Source organism: Pelophylax lessonae, assembly GCF_965119305.1.
Source record: "Pelophylax lessonae genome assembly, chromosome: 4".
NCBI classification, from domain to species: Eukaryota; Metazoa; Chordata; class Amphibia; order Anura; family Ranidae; genus Pelophylax; species Pelophylax lessonae.
This window is the reverse complement of record NC_138771.1, coordinates 249729972-249755730: the sequence shown is the minus strand read 5'-3', so window position 1 is coordinate 249755730 and position 25759 is coordinate 249729972. Positions and strand designations below refer to the sequence as shown.

The following is a 25759-nucleotide window of genomic DNA, read 5'->3' as shown; positions in this document are numbered from 1 at the left end:
GCTGTTTGCTGTGGGGGCACTCTGCAGGAGGGAGGGTCAGGAGCACCAGCAAGGGACCCGAGAAGAGGGAGATCTGGGCTGCTCTGTGCAAAACTACTGCACGGAGCAGGTAAGTATAAACTGTTATAAAAAAAAAAACACCACAAGACTTATCACTTTAAAGCATCTGATAAATGCGAGTTTTTTTTTTTCATATATTATATATATTTTTAATCTCTGATTTTTAATAAAAATATTATACTATGAGATTACTTTATTCTGCTTGTGGCTCTTTTTGGCTATGAGACGGTATCAGGGCTATAGTTCCTGGTGATTGTGGATTTGTTCCACTTGTTTATCTGCACCCATTTGAGAGGCATTTGAGAAGTGAGTGAGCTCCTGAGGGGCCATATACAATTGGTTAGTGCACATTTCTTCTGCACGCGGTGGAGCACTGTTAAAAGATTTTAATGAACAAGAGTATTTAAAAAGGCACAGTGTCTGGGACAATATGGATATGGACTAGAGATGAATTAGAACATGATACACTTTATAGGTTTACTGGAAGATTTGAACACTGGTATTATTATGATTTGTATTTTCTGAATTTACAATACTGAGAGATAGGATTGGAGGCAAGTAGTGGCCATTATCTTTACATTGGTTACATTTTTTAATTTGTTTCACACTTAGAGCTGGTTCACACTGCTGCGACTTCTAAGTCACCTCATAAGGGGCGACTTGTTAGCGAGACTTTCAGCGCGACTTGTATGATAGACGACTTTGTACGACTTTGTATTTGGCCAATCAGAATATGATGGTTCTGGGTCATGCTCAATAAACACAAAAAAAAGTTCTTAAAAATTGTCGTTTTTTGATCGAGAGCCAATTATTGAAAAAAAAAAAAGATTTCTTTGGATTTAGTGTCTGGGGGGGGGGGTCTAGTAGCAAAGGCATAGGGCTCCTCTCCACCTGGTTGTTTTTGTTGCAGGCATTTATCAGGCATTTTTAGAGGCAGGCATGACTTTTTTTGGATTTAGTGTCTGGGGGGTCTAAAAAGTGTACCTGTGAAGTTTCAGCTCTGTAGCATGTCCAGAACCAGAAAAAAAAGATCATTTTTTTAGAATTTTTAATAGCACAGGCATATGGCTCCGCTCCACCTGGGCGTTTTTGTTCCAGGCATTTATCGGGCATTTTTTGAATTTTTTAAATCCAAAAAAAGTCATGCCTGCCTCCAAAAATGCCCGATAAATGCCTGCAACAAAAACGCCCAGGTGGAGAGGAGCCCTATGCCTGTGCTACTAAAAATTCTAAGAAAAATTATCTTTTTTTCTGGTTCTGGACATGCTACGGAGCTGAAACTTCACAGGTACACTTTTTAGACCCCCCCAGACACTAAATCCAAAAAAAGTCATGCCTGCCTCCAAAAATGCCCGATAAATGCCTGCAACAAAAAACGCCCAGGTGGAGCGGAGCCCTATGCCTGTGCTACTAAAAATTCGAAGAAAAATTATCTTTTTTTCTGGTTCAGGACCATTTTAATGAAAAGTCGGATCACAAGTCGCTTCAAATAAGATAAGGAGACAACTCCCATTGAAGTCTATGGGACAAGTCGGATACAAGTCGACTCAAAGTAGTACAGGACCCTTTTCAGAAGTCGGAGCGACTTCAGTAGTGCCAATTAGGACGGCACTCATTGATTAACATTGCTTTTATGTCAAGCGACTTGGGACGACTTGAGGGCACAGAAGTCGCCTCACAAGTCGTGGCAGTGTGAATGGACTCTTAAAGGGGCAGCTGCACTTTAAATACACATATATTGAGTCGGCGCCTTTGAAGGCATATTTACGAATATTATTGTATAAGTTTGCAAATTATTTTTTGGTTATACAATAATACTGGTAAGCCCAGAAATATTAAATAAAGCCCCCTATAGTGCTTCTGTGCAGCCAACCGCTCCTGTTGTCTCTCCTAGTGTTTTAAGTCATGAAACCAGACCTGCAACAGTGCAGGACTCCCTGGCTGAGCTTTAACAAAGCCAATGGACCAGGTTCATGTCACCAGGATGCTCAAAATTACTGTCCCATACTACAGTCTGGAAGAGAATGATTGGGATGCAGACTGTCACATGAACACAGTTTAAGGTGGTTGGAATGCAACAAACTCCGTGTCTGGAGCTTACCTTTAAATTAGAAATTAAGGTTTCTTTTTGGGGGTTTTTTTTTTATCATGCACTTAACTTTTGACTACAAGTATATGTTCAAATGCATGTTAATAAGCACTTCGCTTATGGAGCTTTTTTTTTTTTTTTTTATTTCCTGTACACAGATTAAAATTAAAATGTTTGGCAATAAAATGACTTTTTCTGAATGCAGAGGCCATGTAGAAAAAAAACAAAAGATGGTGTTTACAATGTTTTATGTCACACACTATATTTACAAAACTGTTTCTATATTTTTAGGTGAAAACACACTAAAATGAATGTTAGTGCAAAAAAAAAAACAAAAAAAAAAAAAAACGATATATTCCCATGTTTGTATTAAATAAAAAAGTTAAGGTAGTGTCGAGCAAATAGATACAAAAAATGTTTGTAATTATAAAGGATTTCTATTAAGGCCAACAGTTTGCACAGTGCTTTACAACATGAGGGCAAACAGTACAGTTACAATACAATTCAATATGGGATGAATCAGAGGGCCCTGCTCGTTAGAGCTTACAATCTAAAAGGGAGAGTCAAGTGATACAAGGTAATAACTGTGGGGGGATGTGCTGATGGGGAAAGTGGAAATACAGATGTTAGGTGTGGGCAGGATAGGCTTCCCTGAAGACTAAAGTTTTTAGGGATCTCCTAAAAGTGGATAGAGTGGGAGAATGTCGAACATATTAGGGTAGAGAGTTCCATAGGATGGGAGAAGCTCGAGAGAAGTCCAGAAGATGAGCATGTGAGGAGGTGACAAGGGAACTAGGGAGTAGGAGGTCATGGAGGAACAGAGAATGATTTGGTTGGTGTTTTGAGACTAGGTTAGTGATGTAGCCTGGGACCAAGTTGTGGGTGGCTTTTTACGTTTTTATTAGTATTTTGAATTTGTTGGGTGAGTGGCAGCCAATAAAGGGATTGGCAGAGAGGGGTAGCAGACACTGAAAGGTTGGTAAGATGGATTAGTCTGGCAGCAGCATTCATGATGGACTAAAGGTGGGATAGCCTATGTAAAGGTAATCTAATGAAGAGGGAGTTGCAGTAGTCGAGGTGAGAGATGACCAGAGTGAATGAGAAGCTTTGTGTGTCTGCTTATGAAGGGACGTATGTAGGTTGAGACGGAAAGCTTTGGACAGTGCTTGGATGTGGGGATGAAAGGAGAGTTCAGAGACTACACCTAGCACTCTAGCATGGGGGGACAGGTTAATGGTTGTGCCATTGATCTTGATGGAGAAGGGGCACGGGGGGGGGAGGAAAAATTTTCATCTAGGTTTTAGATAGATTACGTTTGAGGAAATGTTGTGACTTCCAAATGGATATGTGAGTCAGTAGGTTATTGATGTGTGAAGAGACTGATGTTGTGAGCTGAGGGATAAGAGGAAGATTTAGGTGTCGCCAGCGTCGAAGTTATATTGAAAGCCATGGGAGGCTATCAGCTGACCAAGGGAGGCTATCAGCTGACCCAGGGAGGAGGTGGAGAATAGGAGTAGTCAAAGAACAGAACCTTAGGGGACCCCAACAAAGAAAGGAAGAGGAAGTGGAATTGGAAATATGCGACAACTCGAAACCATATGCGCACATGAAATGACTGTACCCAAAATTATCACTAGATGAGGCTTTAAATGTCTTTGCAGCTCATCAGTTTAATGTTAACTTAAAATAAGGAAACTAGAATTATTGATCCTATTCTGGTGTACATAGCAATGTAGAACATCTGTGGCAAAATCTGTGGCCGAGACACATGTTTGCATTCATATGTGTGTGTGGGGGATGAAAGGGGGCGCATTATATTTTTTCTATGTTATTTTATTATATTTTGCATTTTAACTTTATTGCTATCACAAGACAAGTTCCCTATGTGATAGCATTGGATAGGCGACTGGTTCTCTTTATGGAGACATCAGGGGTCTGCTGAATCCCTAATATCTACCATGTTTTCTGCTCGCAGCTAATCAAGCACCACAAATCATAAAAAAGGTATCGGATGGATCTATGGCTCTACAGAAACCAAGATCACTTTTACATAAAAGCCAGGAGCCAACTACATAAAAATGAAACAGGTGCGGCTTGTTTTGACCTCTTCAGACTTTGGACATACCAGATTCTTCCAAAGAGCTAAAACTAAAATGATAAAATTTGCAGTTGCAACAGGTGGATATACACACCGAAGATACCGCTTGCTGTGAATTTTACAGGTGCCACTTAAAGTGCTTTGCCATAGGCGTTTAGACATGGCTTTGGCCTTTTCCCCAAAGTACAATAGCTGGTGCCTGAGGAAGCTACAAGCAGGCCTGGGCAATGCCACTTGGGGTTATGCTAATACACATTTGTACAGCTGATATGGGAAGGCTTCAGTCAGTGCTAATATCGTCAGCTACCTGCTACTACATTTTTCATTTTAGTTCCCCAACTAGTTCACTTTAGTATTGTAACTGTATGAAAATAAATGTATACACAGCCATTGACAAATTTGTTGGTACCCTAAAGCTCAATGAAACAACGCTTCATTCCTCCTAAAAAATGATGAAATTAAAATCAATGGTGCTACATATACATGCATGTTTTTGCTATGTCAAGGAGTAAAGCAAAGAAAGCGTGAAGAGATAAATGATTGCTTATTCTAAAATTGCAACGTTTAGGCTCCGTTCACACTAGTGCGACTTTGGACACAAAGTTCCATGACAAGTCGCAGTCCATTGACTTCAACAGAACTTGTTCCAATCTAGGCGACTTTAAAAAGGTTCCTGCATTACTTTGATGATAGGAGCAAAAGTATCAAAGTATCCTACTTTCAAGGTATCAAAAGTATCAAAGTATCCTACTTTCTATCTTGTGACTTGAGTGCCACAGTGTGTAAAATCGCAGAAAAATCATACTCCAAAAACGCAATGGGAGTTACACTAGTATAAACCGAATATCATATCCATGGGAGAGTAGCCAACCTCCCTGTACAAGGCTGCAAGAGGAAAATCACCCCCAGATTGAACAGAAGGACAGCAGGAATGGCATGCATTAACAAAAGAAAAAAAAAAAAAACAGACTGGAATTTGTTAAAATGCATATTGACAAGCCACAGTACTTCTGGGAGTATGTTCTTTTGAGACCAAACTGGAGGTTTTTTTGGCAGGCGATATCATCTACACATTGACAGTGTAAAAAAAAATGACGCTTTCATAGAAAAGAACACCGTACCTACTTTTCTGCATCTGGCATGAGCTGCCCTGAATTCTGGAGCAAAACGAACTGCTCAATTTTAGAACGCTGTCTCAATTGAGGGTCTTGGATCTTCCAAAAGAATAATGACCCAAAACACACAGCTAAAAGTACCCAAGAACTGGACTATTGTAAAGTGGTGTTCTATGAGCCCTGATCTGTATCCTATTGAGCAGCAATGGAAAGAGCTTTACCATGCACCCTGGAGAAAGCACCCCTCAAACCCGAGACAGCTGGGGAACTTTGCGGGCCAAACTACTTATTGGCAGGTGCACAAGTCTAAATGAGAACTTCAGAAATCACTTGTTGGCATTGATGGATATAGGATAGGATTTTTTAGAGGCAATCACTGCAATTTGTTTTATTATTTAAAATATTGTAGCGAACCAAAAAAAAAGAATAGTATTATTTTTACCGGATTTTGACAAATGCAAATTCCTTTTGGCAGTTTAGAGTGAGTTTTGAAAAAAGTGTGGGTCCTTATTTTTTTTTTTCCATAGATGGGTGCCAACAAATTTGTCCACACTTGTAATATTATATATATTTTTTTGTTTTTTCGCAAACAGAGATCATAAAAAAATAACCCAGGGGTTTGAAAACAGTGCACGTAAATTTGGCATTGGTACCTAATGGAAACTAGCATCTGATCATTAAGTTTTATGGTGACATTTAGCAGGTAAAGGCAAGCTTATGATCTAGCATTCATTCTCCTTTGCATTTGCTTTTATAAAATGTATCCAAAAAGCCACACAATGAAAAAATGTACGAAGAACATAAAGTACCTTGCGAGCTACGGGTTCCTGATTTTCCATCAAGGTATACCAGCTAACAAGCTTGTTCCATCCTTCAGTAGGCAACAGAATGTAATCAAGCTCATCAATAAGATGCTCCTTAAGAGACTGTGTGTCAGTATCTGCGAAAGAGACTGTCAGCATTTAAAAATTGAGACGAACAACTGGAATCTTTAAAAGCAAAGACATTGCATAGAATGCGAGTACACAGAATACCAGCTGCTAAAAGGTTCTCAACCAGTGGTATGTATAACTATAAGGCCTCTTCACGTCATTGCATTAGAAAAACACATATGGACTTTGTTTTTAGTAGTGTGTTAAAGTAACCTCATGGTCACAGTGTCACTTTGAAGAGATATTCATGTTTTTTTGTTAAAGTAAAAAACATGTTATACTTACCTGCTCTGTGCAATTGTTTTGCATAGAGCAGCTCCAGTCCTCTTTTGGGATCCCCTGCCAGCGCTCTGGCTTCTCCCCCCGCCAAGTGCACTCATAGAAAGCCACTTGGGGGCACTCAGGAGTGCTTTCTCCTCAGTACCACTCTGTGTGTCCATAAGACATACAGAGCTGGGGATAGGATGGCCCCATCATCCGCACCCTGGTCACTGGCTGTAATTGATAGCAACAGGAGCCATTGGCTCATGATGCCGTATCTGATCCAATGAAGAGGGGGAGAGCCGAGAGAGCCTATGCTCGTGTGAACATCACTGGATCGAAACTGGGCTCAGGTATTAATTTAGGGAAGTTGGATGCAGAAGGTTTTTTACCTTACTGCATAAAATGCAGTAAGGTAAAAAAAAAAAAACAACAAAAAAAAAAAACCTTCTGCCTTTACAACCATTTTAAACTAAGCATGCCCTGTAATAGAAGAGCATCTATACTTACCAATGCGGTGGCTCGTGTCTTCAAATTCTGACACTTTGTTGCTCCCTGGCTGCTGCAGGTATTCCAGAAAAAAAAATATGAATTTATAGATTATTATAGAAATATTTTCCCTGTTGCTTTGGGGGGCTGTGAAATAATTTCCCTGTGGCTTCGGGGGGGGGGGGGCTGTGAATTTTCCCTGTGGCTTCGGGGGGCTGTGAAACATTTTCTCTGTGGCTTAAGAGGGCTATGAACTGTTTTCCCTGTGGCTTGGGGGGGGGGGCTGTGAACTGTTTTCCCTGTGGCTTCGGGGGGGGGGGGCTGTGAACTGTTTTCCCTGTGGCTTTGGGGGACTGTAAACTATTTTGCCTGTGGCTTCGGGGGGCTGTGAACGGTTTTTCCTGTGGCTTCGGGGGGCTGTGAACTATTTATTTCTTCAGGGGAACTAATTATTCCCCTTTGGTTTTCCAAGGCTGAAACAATAAATATCTATGGCCTTAATTTATGATATTTACAAACGATAAACAAAAGCAGGATTTATAAAATCAACATTCAATGTAAGATATACAGTAAGTTAATCACAACCATGTAAACATTTAGACAAATTAAAAAGATCATAGTTTTCCTTAAAGTTTGAAAACAAAAACAAGGAAGTAGTGTGTTGCATTAGCGTGCACCACTGCCTGTCGGGGCTAACTTTGACAGCTGTCCGCACAGTAAAACGCAGTGTAAAATTAGCCGGAGATCACTTTGCAGTAAAACAGTGTTTGTCACATTCCAAAAATACAGTTACATTACAGGTTCAAATATCTAGAACATTTTAAAATAGATGACAGCCTCCTTTGTCTGGTGTAGCTATTGAGCTGTGTCACAGTGTAGGAATGCCCCATTAGATGGTTTAGTGCTTTGCAAGAGTATAATCCCCTGGAATAATATGGTGTGAAAACCTCATACTAAAATGGATTCATACCCCTGACTTCTGCAATCAGTATTGGAGATGGACAGGATATGCTTTACAAAATAAACTTTAAAATTGTGATTTCATAAGTATTTACTTTCTTTCCTATGAAACCCCTATGTAAGCCCTGGTGCACCGGTTTTTAGACAACACATATTTAGCTGCATGGGGTTCACCTCTATTAGGGGTCTTGAAACGTTCTAAACAAAGGGCCAATTTACTGTAAACTTTAGGGGGACCGGGCTGTGCCCAGTGGGAGAAAACAATGCCCACATCTTTGGTATTAAGAAGGAAAATAGTTGGGGCCAGTGCAAGGAACAGTGCCCCATCCTTGGGGCCAGTGCGAGGAACAGTGCCCCATCCTTGGGGCCAGTGCGAGGAACAGTGCCCCATCCTTGGGGCCAGGGCAAGGAACAGTGCCCCATCCTTGGGGCCAGGGCAAGGAACAGTGCCCCATCCTTGGGGCCAGGGCAAGGAACAGTGCCCCATCCTTGGGGCCAGGGCAAGGAACAGTGCCCCATCCTTGGGGCCAGTGCAAGGAACAGTGCCCCATCCTTGGGGCCAGTGCGAGGAACAGTGCCCCATCCTTGGGGCCAGTGCGAGGAACAGTGCCCCATCCTTGGGGCCAGTGCGAGGAACAGTGCCCCATCCTTGGGGCCAGTGCGAGGAACAGTGCCCCATCCTTGGGGCCAGTGCGAGGAACAGTGCCCCATCCTTGGGGCCAGTGCGAGGAACAGTGCCCCATCCTTGGGGCCAGTGCGAGGAACAGTGCCCCATCCTTGGGGCCAGTGCGAGGAACAGTGCCCCATCCTTGGTGTCAGTGCGAGGAACAGCGCCCTCTTGTTGGTGTCAGTGCGAGGAACAGCGCCCCCTTGTTGGTGTCAGTGCGAGGAATAGTGCCCCCTTGTTGGTGTCAGTAGGAGGAATAGTGCCTCATCGTTGTGTCAAGCAAGCAAGGGGCCGCACCTGGCCCCCGGACCACAGTTTAGAGATCATTGACTTCTATGCAAGAACATCACAAACTAAAAATGAGCAAAAAATAGATTTCAAGCTTTGAATGCACATCTAAGATTTAACACAATGAAGCTTTGCAGTTCCTAGATCTGGTGAATTAATTTAAGATTTTTTTTAAGCTTCTTACTCTTTATTTTCACTTCGCAATTCTGACAGTAACACACTTGGTCATAACACTTATTCACCCTACTATATTAGGGCAAGAGAAACAGAACAGGTCCACGGAAAGCTCCCCCTCTCCTCCTTTTAAGGATGGGAGACTTTTAGTGGCAAGAATCTAGAAGTGCAAAGCCCAAGTGAGAATAAAGCCCCGTACACACGATCAGATTATCGAACGATCTGTCGTCTGTTTTTTTGTGGCATGCTAGTCTGATGTGGAAAGTGAAGAGGTTATTTTCATACGAATTTTCCCGTACGACAGAATTCTACTTCAGAAGCGATGTCATGTGTTGGATTGCTTTGTATGTATTCTTTCATCTCTGAGCATGCCTAGTCTTGCTCTTAAGATTTTTTTCCGTCGAAATCTGTACTAATGAGGCGAAAATCGGACATTGTAATACGGAGGACAAAAATTGTATAGCCTGCACATCAGGATTTTGTCAGCCGAAAAGTCGGACTTGGCTGTCGAAAACACCATACTAACAATCCGAAAATCGGCAGATCGGTCATAGGACGAATTTTCCCTACAGATTTTCTTATTGTGTGTACGGGCCTTAACTGTGGATCAAAGACACAGAACGCCCGTTATCCAAAGGAAAGTAAATGTGAAATGATCTGACCAGCTCTACCTAAGGCCCCATTCACACTTGTGAATTGAGCCATTTGTGATTAGATGTAGGAGACCCAGCAGGGGGGTTCCATGCGATTAGCTGTTGGCAGAAGCCCCATTAAATACAAAGGGAGGCTGAGCACACCTGCAGCTATTCACAGCCTCTTGCATGTAATTGCTGATGGAGCCCTCCCTGGGTCTCCTACATTTAATCGCAAGCTACCCAATTCAAAAACAGTGAATGGGACCTTTAGGTAAATTTTTATAATGACCCTGTAGGTTAAAGCAAAAGGTTTGCTTAAATAACCCCCCGCACCATACATTTGCCTTTCCTTTCTTCAGCCACCAGGAACACCGAAGATACCCAGTACTTTCAGATTTTGAGGAGTATGTGGCTCACTCTTCTTCTACCGATATGACAGTACTGATGCTTGGTGATTGGCCAAGCCTTGTCACATGGGGGCAGGGAGACAGTCCTAAGGGCTCTTTCACACAGTCCGCCTCCGTAGGCGGATCCGTGATGCTCAGATTGATCCGCCGATCCCCGCCTAGCCGGCGGATGACAGCTCTGTCTCCGCTTGCAGTGCGGAGAGGGAGGTGTCACAGCTCCTGCTGCTCTCTATGGGGGATCGGATGAGAGCGGACCGTCTGTCTGCTCTCATCCGATCCGATCCCTGAACGGATGGAAAAATAGGGTTTCCATCTGTCCGGATTTCACAAACAGGATCGGATACGGATGGCAGCGGGTGTCAGCGGAATTGGTGTCTCCGCTGACATCCGCTGCCCCATAGAGCTGCATGGAGGATCCGATCAGATCCGTCTAAAAAAACTGACAGGCGGATCTGATCGGATCGCATGTGTGAAAGAGCCCTAAGACTCGTGCAAGCTCTGACAGTGTCCTTTAACTGCTCTCTGCAGCTGAATGGATCAGTGGGGGACCAATAGGAGAGCAAATATTCTGTTGCAAGATAGAGCAGCATTACAGCAAACCTGTTGCTTTGCTGTACATGGGTGAAATACAGGCTTGTTTTAAAACTTTATCTTCAAAGCAACACAGGACAGACATGAAAAAATAGTTTAACTACCTTTACATGCTACAATGTTTTCACTACAAACTCAAAAGTATTAGAGAATGACCTTTGAGGAGTCCAGAGTTATCGATGGGACCTGGATACACATTCTGATCTCCCATCTGATACTTGTCCCAGCTGTCAAAACCCACATATTTCTTCCACTGCTTGAACCAGCGACTGTCAATCAAGTACCTGAAAAAAACAAAATAAAATGATAAGCATTGTCAGCATACTGGATCTTATGAAAATTCTGAGATTACATAAAGTGTATTTAAAATGAGAGGACGTGAAAAGAAATCCTGGAACTGCTATCTCTGTTCTGATGACAGCTGTAAATATTGGATTTCCCATCACTACCATGTTTCCCCAAAAATAAGACCTACCCTGGAAATAAGACCTACTGTTATTTTCGGGGAGGGCTACAATATAAGCCCTACCCCGATAATAAGCCCTAGTTTAGTGTTTGTAAAATCCTAGAATCCACTTTATTACTGTTTTATAAAATGACCAGTGTGTATTTCTGTAATCTAATAGTGTGAAATACCTTCAGTACAGCGATGCTCGGCGCTCAGCTGATCTCCCGCTCTGCTCTCCTTCTCTTCTCATAGCTGTCAGAGAGGGATCTCAGCCCCCCCCCCCCTCTGCAATTCTCAGAGCGGGTCACGGAAGGGCCGAGCATTATATAATTGTGTGAAATACCTTCGGTACAGCTCGGTGCTTCCGTGACCCCCAGCTGTCAGCGGGGGAGAAGAGAAGGAAGAGCAGCGGGAAATCAGCTGAGCGCAGAGCGCTGTACTGAAGGTATTTCACACTATTATAATATAATGCTCGGCGTTTCTGTTACCCCCCCCCCACCCTCTGAGATCCCCTGCTGACAGCTATGAGAAGAGAAGGAGAGGAGAACAGAGCGGGAGACTAGCTGAGCGCCACCGTACCAAAGGTATTTCACACTATTCTATAACAGAAACACACACTGGACATTATATAAAACAGTGATAAAGTGGATTCCAGGATTTTACAAACACTTTTACTAGGTTCACACAGGGGATTCCTGACAGGCAGGGAGGTAGAGAAGACGGCACATTACAGATAAGACCTACCCCAAAAACAAGCCCTACTGTGTCTTTTGGTGCCAAAATTAATATAAGACCCGGGCTTATTTTCAGGGAAACATGGTATGTCAAAATGAATGCCAGTTCTGACTCTAGATACCCAATAAAGCAGAACTTTACCCATAACAACTTGATAAAAATAATGTTCTTTAGCAAGGAACATACAATACACAATAATTATGCTACCAAAATGAGTGCGTGCTGTAAATTGCCTTCAGCATTGTTCCTGTTTCTTCTTGCTGGAGGCTGCCATTTTGCTGAAGCCCAGAGCCCCAGAGCAGCATTAAATCTGTAAGCTGTCAGCAGATTGGCCTCTACGTTTTCGGCACATTGAAGTAAAATAGAGAGCAACTGAGCATGTGCAGAGCAGGGTGAGATAGTGTATTATACTCTTCTTCTGCACACACTTCCCACTGTCATACCCTCCGTACTCCTCTTCTGCACACACCTCCCATTGTCATACCCTCCGTACTCCTCTTCTGCACACACTTCCCATTGCCATACCCTCCGTACTCCTCTTCTGCACACACTTCCCATTGTCATACCCTCCGTACTCCTCTTCTGCACACACTTCCCACGGTCATACCCTCCGTACTCCTCTTCTGCACACACTTCCCACGGTCATATCCTCCGTACTCCTCTTCTGCACACACTTCCCATTGTCATACCCTCCGTACTCCTCTTCTGCACACACTTCCCATTGTCATACCCTCCGTACTCCTCTTCTGCACACACTTCCCATTGTCATACCCTCCGTACTCCTCTTCTGCACACACTTCTCACTGTCATACCCTCCGTACTCCTCTTCTGCACATACTTCCCACTGTCATATCCTCCGTACTCCTCTTTTGCACACACTTCCCACTGTCATATCCTCCGTACGCCTTTTCTGCACACACTTCCCACTGTCATATCCTCCGTACTCCTCTTTTGCACACACTTCCCACTGTCATATCCTCCGTACGCCTTTTCTGCACACACTTCCCACTGTCATATCCTCCGTACTCCTCTTTTGCACACACTTCCCACTGTCATATCCTCCGTACGCCTCTTCTGCACACACTTCCCACTGTCATATCCTCCATATTTCTCTTCTGCACACACTTCCCACTGTCATATCCTCCGTACTCCTCTTCTGCACACACTTCCCACTGTCATATCCTCCATATTTCTCTTCTGCACACACTTCCCACTGTCATATCCTCCGTACTCCTCTTCTGCACACACTTCTCACTGTCATATCCTCCGTACACCTCTTCTGCACACACTTCTCACTGTCATATCCTTAATTAAAGAAGGTATTTTGACCCATATACAATTTCTCCAACCATGGCAAAAACTGGAGATTGCTCCCGAGCTGGGTTTTTTTTTTTTTTTTTTACCTTAAGCTGGTCATACACAGAGAGAAATTTGGCCTGTACAGCAGGGACTTCAATCTATGTATGGGCAGGGAGGTTGTCCAGAAGTCGATATACCAATCGACTTCTGTGCCAACCAACCTGTTCGATTTTCCCCACTTGAACAGCGGCATGGGCTATGCCCAACAGCGCTGAACAGTGTATTCTGATGGCGGAGAAGTCTCTCCACTGTCAGAATAAATAGCTCAGTGGGGAGGATTAACCAGTCAACCTCAAATGTGTGGTTGAGGAAATAAGAGTCTTGTTGAATAATGAAAAAAAAAAAAAAGGGACATGTATGGACTATCTCACTCTACAGCACAACTTCTTTGAATTGGTAAGAGGGTAAAACAGATGGCCACACGTTACAATCTGACTGTTCAGTCACTATTACACCAAGGCCAAAACACACTTGCGAATGGGTCCGTTATCAATTACAACCCAGTTCCAAAAAAGTTGGGACACTGTACAAATTGTGAGTAAAAAAGGAATGGACTAATTTACAAATCTCATAAATGCATATTTTATTCACAATAGAATATAGATAACATATCAAATGTTGAAAGTGAGACATTTTGAAATGTCATGCAAAATATTGGCTCATTTTGAATTTCATGAGAGCTACACATTCCAAAAAAGATGGGACAGGTAGCAATAAGAGGCCGGAAAAGTTAAATGTACATATAAGGAACAGCTGGAGGACCAATTTGCAACTTATTAGGTCAATTGGCAATATGATTGGGTATAAAAAGAGCCTCTCAGAGTGGCAGTGTCTCTCAGAAGTCACAATGGGCAGAGGATCACCAATTCCCCCAATGCTGCGGCAAAAAATAGTGGAACAATATCAGATAGGAGTTTCTCAGAGAAAAATTGCAAAGAGTTTGAAGTCATCTACAGTGCATAATATCATCCAAAGATTCAGAGAATCTGGAACAATCTCTGTGCGTAAGGGTCAAGGCCGGAAAACCATACTGGATGCCCGTGATCTTCGGGCCCTTAGACGGCACTGCATCACATATAGAAATGCTACTGTAATGGAAATCACAACATGGGCTCAGGAATACTTCCAGAAAACATTGTCGGTGAACACAATCCACCGTGCCATTCGCCGTTGCCGGCTAAAACTCTATAGGCCAAAAAGGAGCCATATCTAAACATGATCCAGAAGCGCAGGCGTTTTCTCTGGGCCAAGGCTCATTTAAAATGGACTGTGGCAAAGTGGAAAACTGTTCTGTGGTCAGACAAATCAAAATTTGAAGTTCTTTTTGGAAAACTGGGGCGCCACGTCATCCGGACTAAAGAGGACAAGGACAACCCAAGTTTTTATCAGCGCTCAGTTCAGAAGCCTACATCTCTGATGGTATGGGGTTGCATGAGTGCGTGTGGCATGGACAGCTTACACATCTGGAAAGGCACCATCAATGCTGAAAGGTATATCCAAGTTCTAGAACAACATATGCTGCCATCCAGACATCGTCTCTTTCTGGGAAGACCTCACATTTTCCAACATGACAATGCCAGGCCACATACTGCATCAATTACAACATCATGGCTGCGTAGAAGAAGGATCCGGGTCCTGAAATGGCCAGCCTGCAGTCCAGATCTTTCACCCATAGAAAACATTTGGCGCATCATAAAGAGAAGGATGCGACAAAGAAGACCTAAGACAGTTGAGCAACTAGAAGCCTGTATTAGACAAGAATGGGACGACATTCCTATTCCTAAATTTGAGCAACTTGTCTCCTCAGTCCCCAGACGTTTGCAGACTGTTATAAAAAGAAGAGGGGATGCTACACAGTGGTAAACGTGGCCTTGTCCCAACTTTTTTGAGATGTGTTGATGTCATAAAATTTAAAATCAACTTAATTTTCCCCTTAACATTTTCTCAGTTTAAACATTTGATATGTCATCTATGTTGTATTCTGAATAAAATATTGAAATTTGAAACTTCCACATCATTGCTTTCTGTTTTTATTCACAATTTGTACAGTGTCCCAACTTTTTTGGAATCGGGCTTGTACATACGGAGATCTAGCAGGAGTTCCTGGCGATTAGCTGCAGGTGGAAGCCCCATTGAAAGCAATGGGAGGCTGTTAGCTTCTGCAGATAATTGCGGCCACTCACATGAAATCACTCAGGCAGTGATTGCCTGTGAGTGATCAGCCCTGGACACTGACTGGGAATACAAGGGAGCCACTGCAATTAGAAGCAGGAGCTGTCAGACTCCCTTTGCTTTCAGCTGGGGGGTTCCACCCACACCTAATAGCAGGGAACCCCCCACTGGATCTCCTACATGTAATTGCTAATGCCCCCAATCTCAAGTTTGAATAAGGCCTTACTCATTGACACGTATGGCACTTTTCCACTGCAAGTACCGGCTCGGCCCGGTTTGCTTTTCCACTGCTGGTACCGCATGATACGGTGTTGGAACGGTTCGGTACGGTACGGTATAGGTTTGCTTTTCCACTAAAGTAGTACTAAAGTTAAGTGGGTGGGAATGGGATAACAACGGGGTGGGTGGGATTCTCTGACCAATCAGTGGCTAGTAGTGACTGCATGCAAAGGATTGTGGGATATGGTACCAGTTTGGTACCTGTTGGAACCACAATCGAGTAGGTACTGTTTTTTCAGAGCCGTACCGTTCGGTTCCAAGCAGTGGAAAAGCAAACCTATACCGTACCGTACCGAACCGTTCCGACACTATACCATGCGGTACCAGCAGTGGAAAAGCACAAAAGCATGCCGAACCGTTACGGTTCCATGCAGTGGAAAAGCGCCAGTAGTTTGAGAGTTTGCCTAAACTACTTATTGATACATAATATGAGAGTCTGCCAAAACAGTTCATTCAGAGCTGGTTCACACCACAAAAATGCACTCCAGAACCATTCCGCATGCATTTCTGTATGCGTGTTTTTGACGCGTTATGCTGCATTTTTTTTTTAGGAGTTTCCAGATCCATTCCAGAATACTTTTTTCCTTTTTTTCACTGTAATGGGGTCTAGTGCATTGCTGATGCTTTCCAGTGCATTCAGGTGCGTTTGTGATGCATTTTACCGCATTCCAGTACTGGAAAAATGCAGCATGCGCTACTTTTTTTTCCTGGAACTGGAATGCCCTCAAACTGACCACACTGGTGTGAACTATACCATTGAAAACCGTATAACCTACTTTCCATGTGTTTTTGATGGAGCAAAAAATGCACTGGACTGCATGTGGTGTGAACTGACTCTAATGCTGGCATACATTATACGAACAATCGTTTGAAAATCTGTCATTTGGATTGTTCATTAATTTTTCGGCCAGGTAATCGGCACAAAATCAGTAATGGGTTGTGAGGTTTTTTAGCCAATAAACGAAAGCACAAGTTTGGAAAATTTCTTCCGAACAAACAATAAAATTGAAAGGTTAATCTGATTCTCATCCGAAATGTTTGGACTAGGCATTTGCGGCAAAACTAACAAAAATTGGGTTCATTTATTTCCTTTGAACGATTTATCGATCAAAATTCGGTCATTACAGGAGGGCAAAATTGATTTTTCGTACAGTGCATGGCCAGCATTAGTTTCCATCACACAACTGCTGGTAAATCTAAAGGAGGACTGTACAATGACTTCTTAAAGTGTGCACTTTCTTAAAGCCCCGTACACACGCGTCGAAAATTGGCAGGGAATTTTCGGCCAACGTCCGATCTGCCGATTTTCGGCTTGTTAGTATGATGCTTCCGACAACCGACTCCGACTTTTCGGCCGAAAAAAATCTGGTGTGCAGACTATAAAATTTCTGTTGGCCATCAACACAACGGCCGATTTTCGTGCAGTCAGTACAGATTTCGACAGGGAAAAATCTTATGAGCAAGACTGGGCATGCTCAGTGAAGAAAGAACACAAAGAAAGCAAACCAACACATGACATCACTTCTGAAGTAGAATTTTGTTGGCCGAGAAAATTTGTCTGCAGTCTAGGCACATTCCAACCAACAAAACACAACTTGGACAAAAGTCGGACGATCGGTCGGCCGATAATCGTTGCGTGTGTACGAGGCTTTATAGGGATATTTATTGCCTTTCATTACTACACTCAGCTGATAAGAGGAGACTTCAAGATAAGACATCCGAATATCCCCAGTTGTTCCAAAGTTCTGTGAAAGGCAGTGAGAGGTGTTGAGTTAATTATTATAGGACCCGATCACAGCTATTTCTAAGTAGGGTATACGCTATAAGAAAATCGGAAGACAAATTCTGTGTAAGGAACGATCGTCCGATTTTCATACAAAGTGTACACAACTTTTGACATCCGATTCAGACTTTCCAAATGGCCATATTTTTTCACGTACGTGAACAGAACTAAGGATTTTCGTTTAATGTTCGTTTTACTGTTTTCATACAAGAAAAATCAGATATGAAAGACTACGCATGATCTTAATAAAAAAAAAAAGTCTTTGTTGTACGAGAATTTTCATACATTAGTTCCATCCTCAGTTTCCACAGGCAATCTTCGCTTGATTTCTGGGCTTTAGACCAAAAAGTGTACTGTGTAGGTCTTCTGAGTGATTAATAGAATTAAAGTAGAATTAAATCGAAGCTTACCATGTTTTGCGTAGGGTTTGATAGTGGCCTGCCCTTTTAAAAATCGTTATATTTACCTTTTTTGTTCTTGAAAAAAAAAAAGAAGAAAAGCACATGACGTGCAAAGCTCTTATCCTAGCAGTTCCCTATTATTGCACACACATCTTCTGCTGCTTAGGTCCCTTTCACACTTGTGCGAGCTAAAAATCACACGATTTTGACTGGACTTGAAGCAATGCCTGTGTAATCTTGAGTTCTATAGACCTCAAAACGCATCAAAGTGGGGTCAGAGTAGTGCAGGGACTACTTTGAAGTCGCACAGAAATGAACGGTACTCATGGAGTATGACTTGTCAATAGACTTTGCAGTCCCAAGTCGCAGGACAAGTCACATAAGTGTGAAAGGGGCCCTAAGCTGGCCATATACTGACATTTTGGTAAGCGAAAAAAAATTAGGTTCCTCCACTCATGCAATACATGCACAGTTTGGCCAGCGGCAGCTGGCAGAATGCCTGAACGGTGGCTCCATCTGATTGGATGCTTCAATTTCTACACCAAAGTGTATCAAGCAGAACGGGGGGCCAAAAAGGCCACCCACGAATTGAATTTTGGCCAGGTTCATCAGGAACTGGACAAAATTCACACTGGGGTTGATTTACTAAAACAGAAGAGTGAAAAAACTGGTGCAGCTGTGCATTGTAGCCAATCAGCTTCTAACTTCAGCTTGTGTAATTAAGCTTTGACTAAAAAAAACCTGAAAGCGGATTGGTTACTATGCAGCGCTGCACCAGATTTTGCTCTGGACTTAGGGCGCTTTCACACTGATCTGCTGCAAAAACATAAGCGTATGCGTTTTTGCCGCAATTTTAAATCCACATTGCGGTTTTTAAGGACGTGTGACTAAAAAACCACACCAAAATCTCATTGCAGGCTCGTTTTTGTTCCATGAAAGATTTTAATGGAAAGGGGCACTTTTGGTGCTTTTTTAGCTCCCCAAACATGTTCCAAAGGTGCGCCGCAAGCAGGATTCTTTTCACCCAAACCGAAACGCACCACCACAGTGTGAACACATTCCCTGATTTAAAGAAACATTTTCTCAAATTTTTTAGGCGCTTGAAAAACTCCTCAGCGTGAATGGGTCCTAAATAAACCCCAGTGTATGGCCAGCTTTAGGCTCCGTTCACATGTTAGCGTATGGATCACGGGCAGAACCGCCGCGGTTCCGCCCGCGATCCGGAGATTATTGCAAATCGCGGGACGCCTGTGCGTTGCCCGTTGATTTGCAATAGACCCCCGAACGCTGAGCGATGTTGCCGCGATTTCCGCTTGCCAAATCGCGGTAACATCGCGCAAAAAAAAAATCGCGGACGCATTACGACCAAAAAAGTACAAGAGCTTCTTTGGATCGTATTGCGTCCCGTGATTTTTTTTGCGCGATGTTACCGCGATTCGGCAGGCGGAAATCGCGGCAACATCGCTCAGCGTTTGGGGGTCTATTGCAAATCAACGGGCAACGCACAGGCATCCCGTGATTTGCAATAATCTCCGGATCGCGGGCGGAACCGCGGCGGTTCTGCCCATGATCCATACGCTAACATGTGAACGGAGCCTAAAGGCCAGCTTTATGGTGACGGACCCCCCCGCGCGTGTGACCACTCGGCGATCGGCGGGGGAGAGGGAGAATGTCAGGCAGCTTGTGTAAACAAGCCACCTGTCATTCTCCTCGCTGTAAAGACACTGATCACACGGATCTAGTATGTAGATCCGTTGATCAGTGTCCTTACAGCTCAAGCCACAGCCAATCACAGTAGAAAGCACGCCCCTAGGGACACACACAGCCCCTCCCTCCCAAATAAAGTTAACCCCTTCACTACCAGTGTATTTTTACAGTAACAGTGCATATATATATAGCACTGATTACTGTAGAAATGTCACTGGTAACCCCAAAAGTGTCAAAAATGTCAGTCAAGGGTCCGATCTGTCCGCCCCAATGTCGCAGTACCGCAAAAAAAAAAAAAATCGCAGATCGCCGCCATTACACGTTAAAAAAAAAAACACCAAAAATGACAGAAATCTTTCCCTTTGTTAGTAAACGCGGTAACTTTTGCGCAAACCAATCAAAATACGCTTTTTTCGATTTTTTTTTACCAAACATAGGTAGCATAAAACAAATTGGCTGAAAATTTTAAAAAATTTTGATTTTTACATTTTTTTGGGGGGGAATTTCATATAAAAAAATGTGAAAAATATTGTTATTTCTGCAAAATGTACGCTCTTTTTTTGTTTATAGCGCAAAAAGTAAAAATCGCACGGGTGATCAAATACCATCAAAAGAAAGCTCTGTTTGTGGGAAAAAAAGGACGCCAAATTTGTTTAGATACAGCGTCGCACGACCGCGCAATTGTCTGTTAAAGTCACGCAGTGCCGAATCGCAAAATACCCCCTGGTCGTTTAGCAGGAAAATCCTCCGGGGCTTAAGTGGTTAAGTATGGCCTGCCTTAGGCCCTTTCACACGGGCTTTCTGATCAGGTCCGCCTGTCAGTTTTTCAGGCGGACCTGATCGGTTGCTCAATGCACCTATATGGAGCGGCAGAAGTCAGCGGTGACATCTCCGCTGACACCCGCTGCTCTCCAATCTGATCCTGTCTGTGAAATCCAGACGGATGGAAACCCTATTTTCCATCCGTCTGGAGGATCGGATGAAAACGGCCAGGCAGCCCATTATCATCCGATCTCCCCATATAGGAGAGCAGGGATCTGACAGGTCTGTCTCTGCACGGAGCAGAGACGGACCTGTCATCCGCCGATCCCCACTGAGCAAAACCGAGTCCACCATGTGAAAGAACCCTTAGTCAGTAAATGTCATAGCAGGATCTGCTGTGTTGACTACCTTAGAAAACAAATGCAGTCACCACTGCTAAAGACTTGTTTTTGGGTTTATATACACCCTAAAGCCCAACTCGTGGATGACTTTATTATTTAAAACAATAATGCTTTCATATACACAGCTTCTTTCATAGTTTTGGGCCCTCTTCCCCTTCTTCCTCTGGTGGTGTGTGTCTTGTAATCTGCAGACTGGCGTGATGCCATTCCCTGCAGCATTCTCTACTTTCACATGTGAACAGTGTGGGGAAGTGACAGGATCAGGTTTCCAGAACCCGTGGATAGACAGGGAGAGGCACAGGACGGGGATGGTTTCATCAGTATGTGATTGGCCCACATGATGTGCACTGGGGCTGGACTGCAGGGTGAGTCAGCTGGGGATAGCACCAGAACAGAGATGAGTATTGCAGTGAAAGGTACTGTTCAGGATTTGTCCATGTGGGGCGCAGGGGTGGTAAAAGAAGGCAGTTGGAGCCACTGTTTTATTACTTGCAGCGGCTTCTTTGTGTAGGTGAGGCAGCCCCCATAGTAAGTCTATGGGTGACGTCACTTCCCAGCCATTGTGGGCTGTCTCTTCTACACAGCATCTGCCGCTGGAGACTAAGACAGCTTTAGAAAAGGTAAGTATAGTGATTTTTGCTTTACAGGGTTAGATAGATTAGTCCTAGAATGTGGCTGCTAATAGATTTTAGCTGAACTTTCATTTTAACTGACAACTGTATTGTCATGCAATAAATAGAAGAAAAAAAAAAAAGGTATATATATCAAATTTTAATCAAATCATATTTGATCACATCTGGGTTTTTTTATTTTTTGTGATATCAATAAAAAGTCAGAAAAATTTAGAAAAAAAAAAAAATCCAATATTTTTTACTTTGTTATAAAACATATCGAATAAGAAAATATAGAAAAATGTCTTCATGAATTCAGGCCAAAATGTATTCTGCTACATGTCTTTGGTAAAAAAAAAAAATATAGATAGGTATAGATACTGGAAATTTTTTATATACTTGTAATGGTGGTGATCAGCGACTTATAGTGGGACTGTAATGCCCCGTTTCCACTGAGCTTTCTGGTATGGTTCGGTTCGGTACGGTACGCTATTTATGCCATTTCCATTGTGAATGGTACCCTAATTCCGAACCGTACCACTTTTTTGGGGCCCTTTCGTTGGGGTACCAAGCACATTAGTACCGTACCAACAGGGTGGAGCTACACTCTGCAGAACTTTGATTGGTTGACAGAATCGTCTATCACAGCTTTCCTGCTACACCACGCCTATTATGAAGGGTACTATTGGCAGTGGAAACGCAAGGTGTACCGTTCCGAACCGTACTGTACTGAACCGTACCGTACCACTCAGTGGAAACAAGGCATTATAGTGTGGCGGACAATCTGACACTAGCTGATGCTGGCTTTGTGAAGAAGGGGGGGGGTTAACACTAATGCCTGGGAGACACCCCAGCCTGTGTGTATATCAGCCAGTTTGACAGAAGCCTGCCATTTGGCCGGCTTCTGTCGGATGAGCATGTTGGAAAACCAGCAGCCGACTCACTCCCAATCAGCGCTCTCAGCCAATGGTGCTACCAAAGCGCTGATCTGAGTGTTCTGGTGTGGGGGGGTGGGGACCTGTCACAACACAACAGTTCATGGGGGGGGGGGCACCTGTCACAACACAACAGCCCAGTGGGGGAAATCACTGTACTAACATTGGATCATTAGTACAGTGGTTCCAACCAGACCTGTCACCTTTCTTACGTTTAACCCACTGGGTTGAACCAAAAAAAACTATTAATGTGTATCAGGCTTAACTGACATCAATAGTGTCACTAATACAGTGATCAGTGCTAATACTATACACCATAGGTGCTCAACCTGTGGCCTTCCAGCTGCAAAACTACAAGTCCCATCATGCCTCAGCCTTTGGGAGTCATGCTTGGAACTGTCAGTGGCTTGCAACGCCTCATGGGACTTGTAGTTCCTCAACAGCTGGAGGGCCACAGATTGAGCACCCATGCTATACACTGTCACTGTACTCATGACACTGGGTGGGAAGGAGTTACTATCTTGGGGTGATCAAGGGGTTAACGGTGTGCCTAACAATGTTTGTGTGCTTTTTGTGCTGCTTTTACTTAACGATCTGGCAGTTTTTTTCCCTGCTTTGCAGGGAATATAAAAAAAAAACAGCAAGATCGCCTGTCAGTGTTCGGAGCGCTGTGTTGTTTACTACACAGAGCTCCCTGTGTAGTAAACAACACGGTAAACAATGACAGTAAACAATGACAGTGCCAATAAGCAGGTGCTGGCACTTAAGTCATTGACCCATGTCCTGTCAGAATACCGCTACTCATCAGAAAATGTAACGGGAGTGACGTAGTGGCGAAAAATGCTTACTGCGCATGAGCCATGCGTTCCAACATGGCCGCCATGCATTCCAATAGGTTTGCTAATGTGACAGAACAGGAAGGCAGCAGTGGACATCTTCGTACACCCAGGCAAGTATTCAATTTCACACTTATTTTAGCAGTAAGCTCCCCTTATATCCTGAAATACAAGATTACATTTTTATTATTATAGAATTATCAGTATAATAGTATATACAGCGACAAGGTGGCGACGGCCATCTTGGTACACCATGCACTGCTCATCGCTAAACTGACTATATAGTGAAATATACTATTTCACTTGGTTGCGGTGAAGTAATCTATTCTTGTATATAAGGGGCGTTTACTACTAATGTAAGTGTGACATTTGACAGTTGCTTGGGTGTAAGAAGATTTCCACTGTTGCCTTCATGTTCTGTCACATTAGGAAACCAATTGAAACACATAGCAGCCATGTTAAAATGCATAGAGCATGCACAGTAAGCAATTTTGTACAAATGTCAATTCCGTTGCATTTTCTGATAGTTAGCGGTATTCTGATAGAACACTGGAACCCACAGATTAGCTTGTGCTGTAACAAATCACAGCACAGCTGAGGCGACCCCTTACCTGAAAGGGCTGATCACGTGATCCAGCACAGAGAGGAAACCCTGCAGGAGCAAGACCCCTTTCACACGGCTTTCCGATCCGATCCGCCTGTCAGTTTTTCAGGCAGATCTGATTGGATCCTCCATGCATCCCTATGAGGCAGCGGATGTCAGAGGAGACATCTCCGCTGACACCCGCTGCTATCCGATCCGATCCTGTCTGGGAAATCCGGACGGATGGAAACTATATTTTTCATCCGTCTGGAGGATTGGATCAGATGAAAACGGACAGACGGTCCATTTTCATCCGATCTCCCATAGAGGAGAGCGGGGATCTGACAGGTCTGTCTCTGTAAAGTAAGCGGAGACGGATCTGTCATCTGCCTGCTCAGCAGGGATCAGCGGATTGATCCCCGCTGAGCAAACTGGAGTCCCCTGGGCGGAAAGCCCGTGTGAAAGGACCCTAAATCTGTGTGGGGTGGTTGGCAAGTGGTTAAAGCAGAGTTCCACCGGTTTTTGTGTTTTTTAAAAGCCAGCAGCTACTGCTGACTTTTAATAAACACTCACCTGTCCCACGATCCATCGATGTGACCGGCAGGAGCCTCGGTTTTCTCCCTCTTCTCCCCGCAGCGCCGGCATCACTACTGTGGGCACACAGGACCTGCGGCTTCACAGCCGGGCACATCCTGAGTTGACGGACAATCTTCTGGGACCTGTGATGTGTCCCAGAAGATTGCAGGGAGGAAGGGTGAGAGAAGAACTTCCGCTCGAGCCGCCTAGGCGAAAGTGGGATCGGGTACCTGTCAAAACTAGGTACGCACTGTCCCCCAAAAAAATGACATGCCAAATGTGACATGTCAGGGGGTCAAGAGGCCATAAAGCAGAAGTTCCACTTTAGAGTGGAGCTCGGCTTTAAGAAACCCTGGAGAGGGCAAAATCTGGATCAGCTGTGCATGGTAGCCAATCAGCTTCTAACTTCAGCTTGTTCGCTTTGACCAAAAACCTGGAAGATCTATGCAGAGCTGCACCAGATTTTGCACTCTCCAACCCCAATGTTTACTTTTTTACCTTAATTGATAAAGTGTCAAAAAAGGGCACTTCATGGGAGTGTATGCGCAGCGGTGTGGCGAGGTGCGCTGTGTAAGGGTATGGCATGTGTGCATTTTTGGGCAGCCCACCTGATGGCAGACAGAGGAGGTTTCCTATCTATAAGCCCTGCACAGATGTGCACAGATGTGGAGTCAGCTGCAGACAGGTAGTTGATCTAAGGTCCCTCCATAGACAGGCACATGCTGATCTCCAGCCTACAGGCCCCGGCACATGACTGACAATGAGCAGGTGACCCCCGGTGCCGGGACATGATACAGATGTTCTCCCTGACAGGACAGGCTCCCAGCCACTGCAGCCGACACCATGTCCTCCTCCATCACAGCTCCGTCACCTTCCCGGAGCCCTCTGCCCGCCTGAGCCGCACTCACCACGTGTCTCCCCTCCGAAGCGGGGTCTTCAGCAGCCCTGACACTTCTGCTCTCTGAGTCTCCAGATCAACCACTCCGCCCTCCGCCATCTTCCTGCACTGACAGCTGCGCGCTGCATCCTGGGAGTGACGTCAGTGCTGGGAAGTAACGGGAACCGGGCAGTGTGTGTGAGGAGCCGAGGAGATGAGCGCTGGGGGAGGGAGGAGATCCCATGGAGGAGTGATGAGGAGAGCTTTCACTATCTTATTCTACCTGCTGTCACTGCAAACTCCGGCCTGTCATATCTCTCCGTCACTACTTCATGTGCAACTACATGCTAAACTTTTTATTATTGCGGATAGCGCAAGGAAGGGCTATATTTCCTGTCTTTTTTTTAGGGACACTTCTTTTTCTGTATGCGGAATATTATTTTAATTAGGGGCGGGGAATTCATTTATAGTCGGGGCCTAACAGGAGTAAAAAAGTGCAGCGCTAAAAAAATGGGCGGGGGGGGGGGG

The 25759-nt window shown here is 44.0% G+C and overlaps 1 protein-coding gene across 4 annotated transcripts in view; it reads right to left on the bottom strand.

Annotated features, from left to right (window-relative positions):
* USP15 (ubiquitin specific peptidase 15) overlaps nt 1-25421 on the bottom strand; it is a 177906-nt gene extending 152485 nt beyond the window's left edge. For 2 of the 4 annotated variants that reach the window (XM_082254721.1, XM_082254723.1), the window contains exons 1-3: nt 25263-25421; nt 10923-11050; nt 6172-6314 (exon numbers count right to left, since the gene is read on the bottom strand). In XM_082254721.1, coding sequence (XP_082110847.1) covers nt 6172-6314; nt 10923-11050; nt 25263-25351 — 360 coding nt within the window. In that variant the 5' untranslated portion in view covers nt 25352-25421. The remainder of the gene's footprint in view (nt 1-6171; nt 6315-10922; nt 11051-25262) is intronic. The other 2 variants (XM_082254722.1, XM_082254724.1) reach the window with 1 other exon arrangement.
* Nucleotides 25422-25759: the final 338 nt, after the last annotated feature.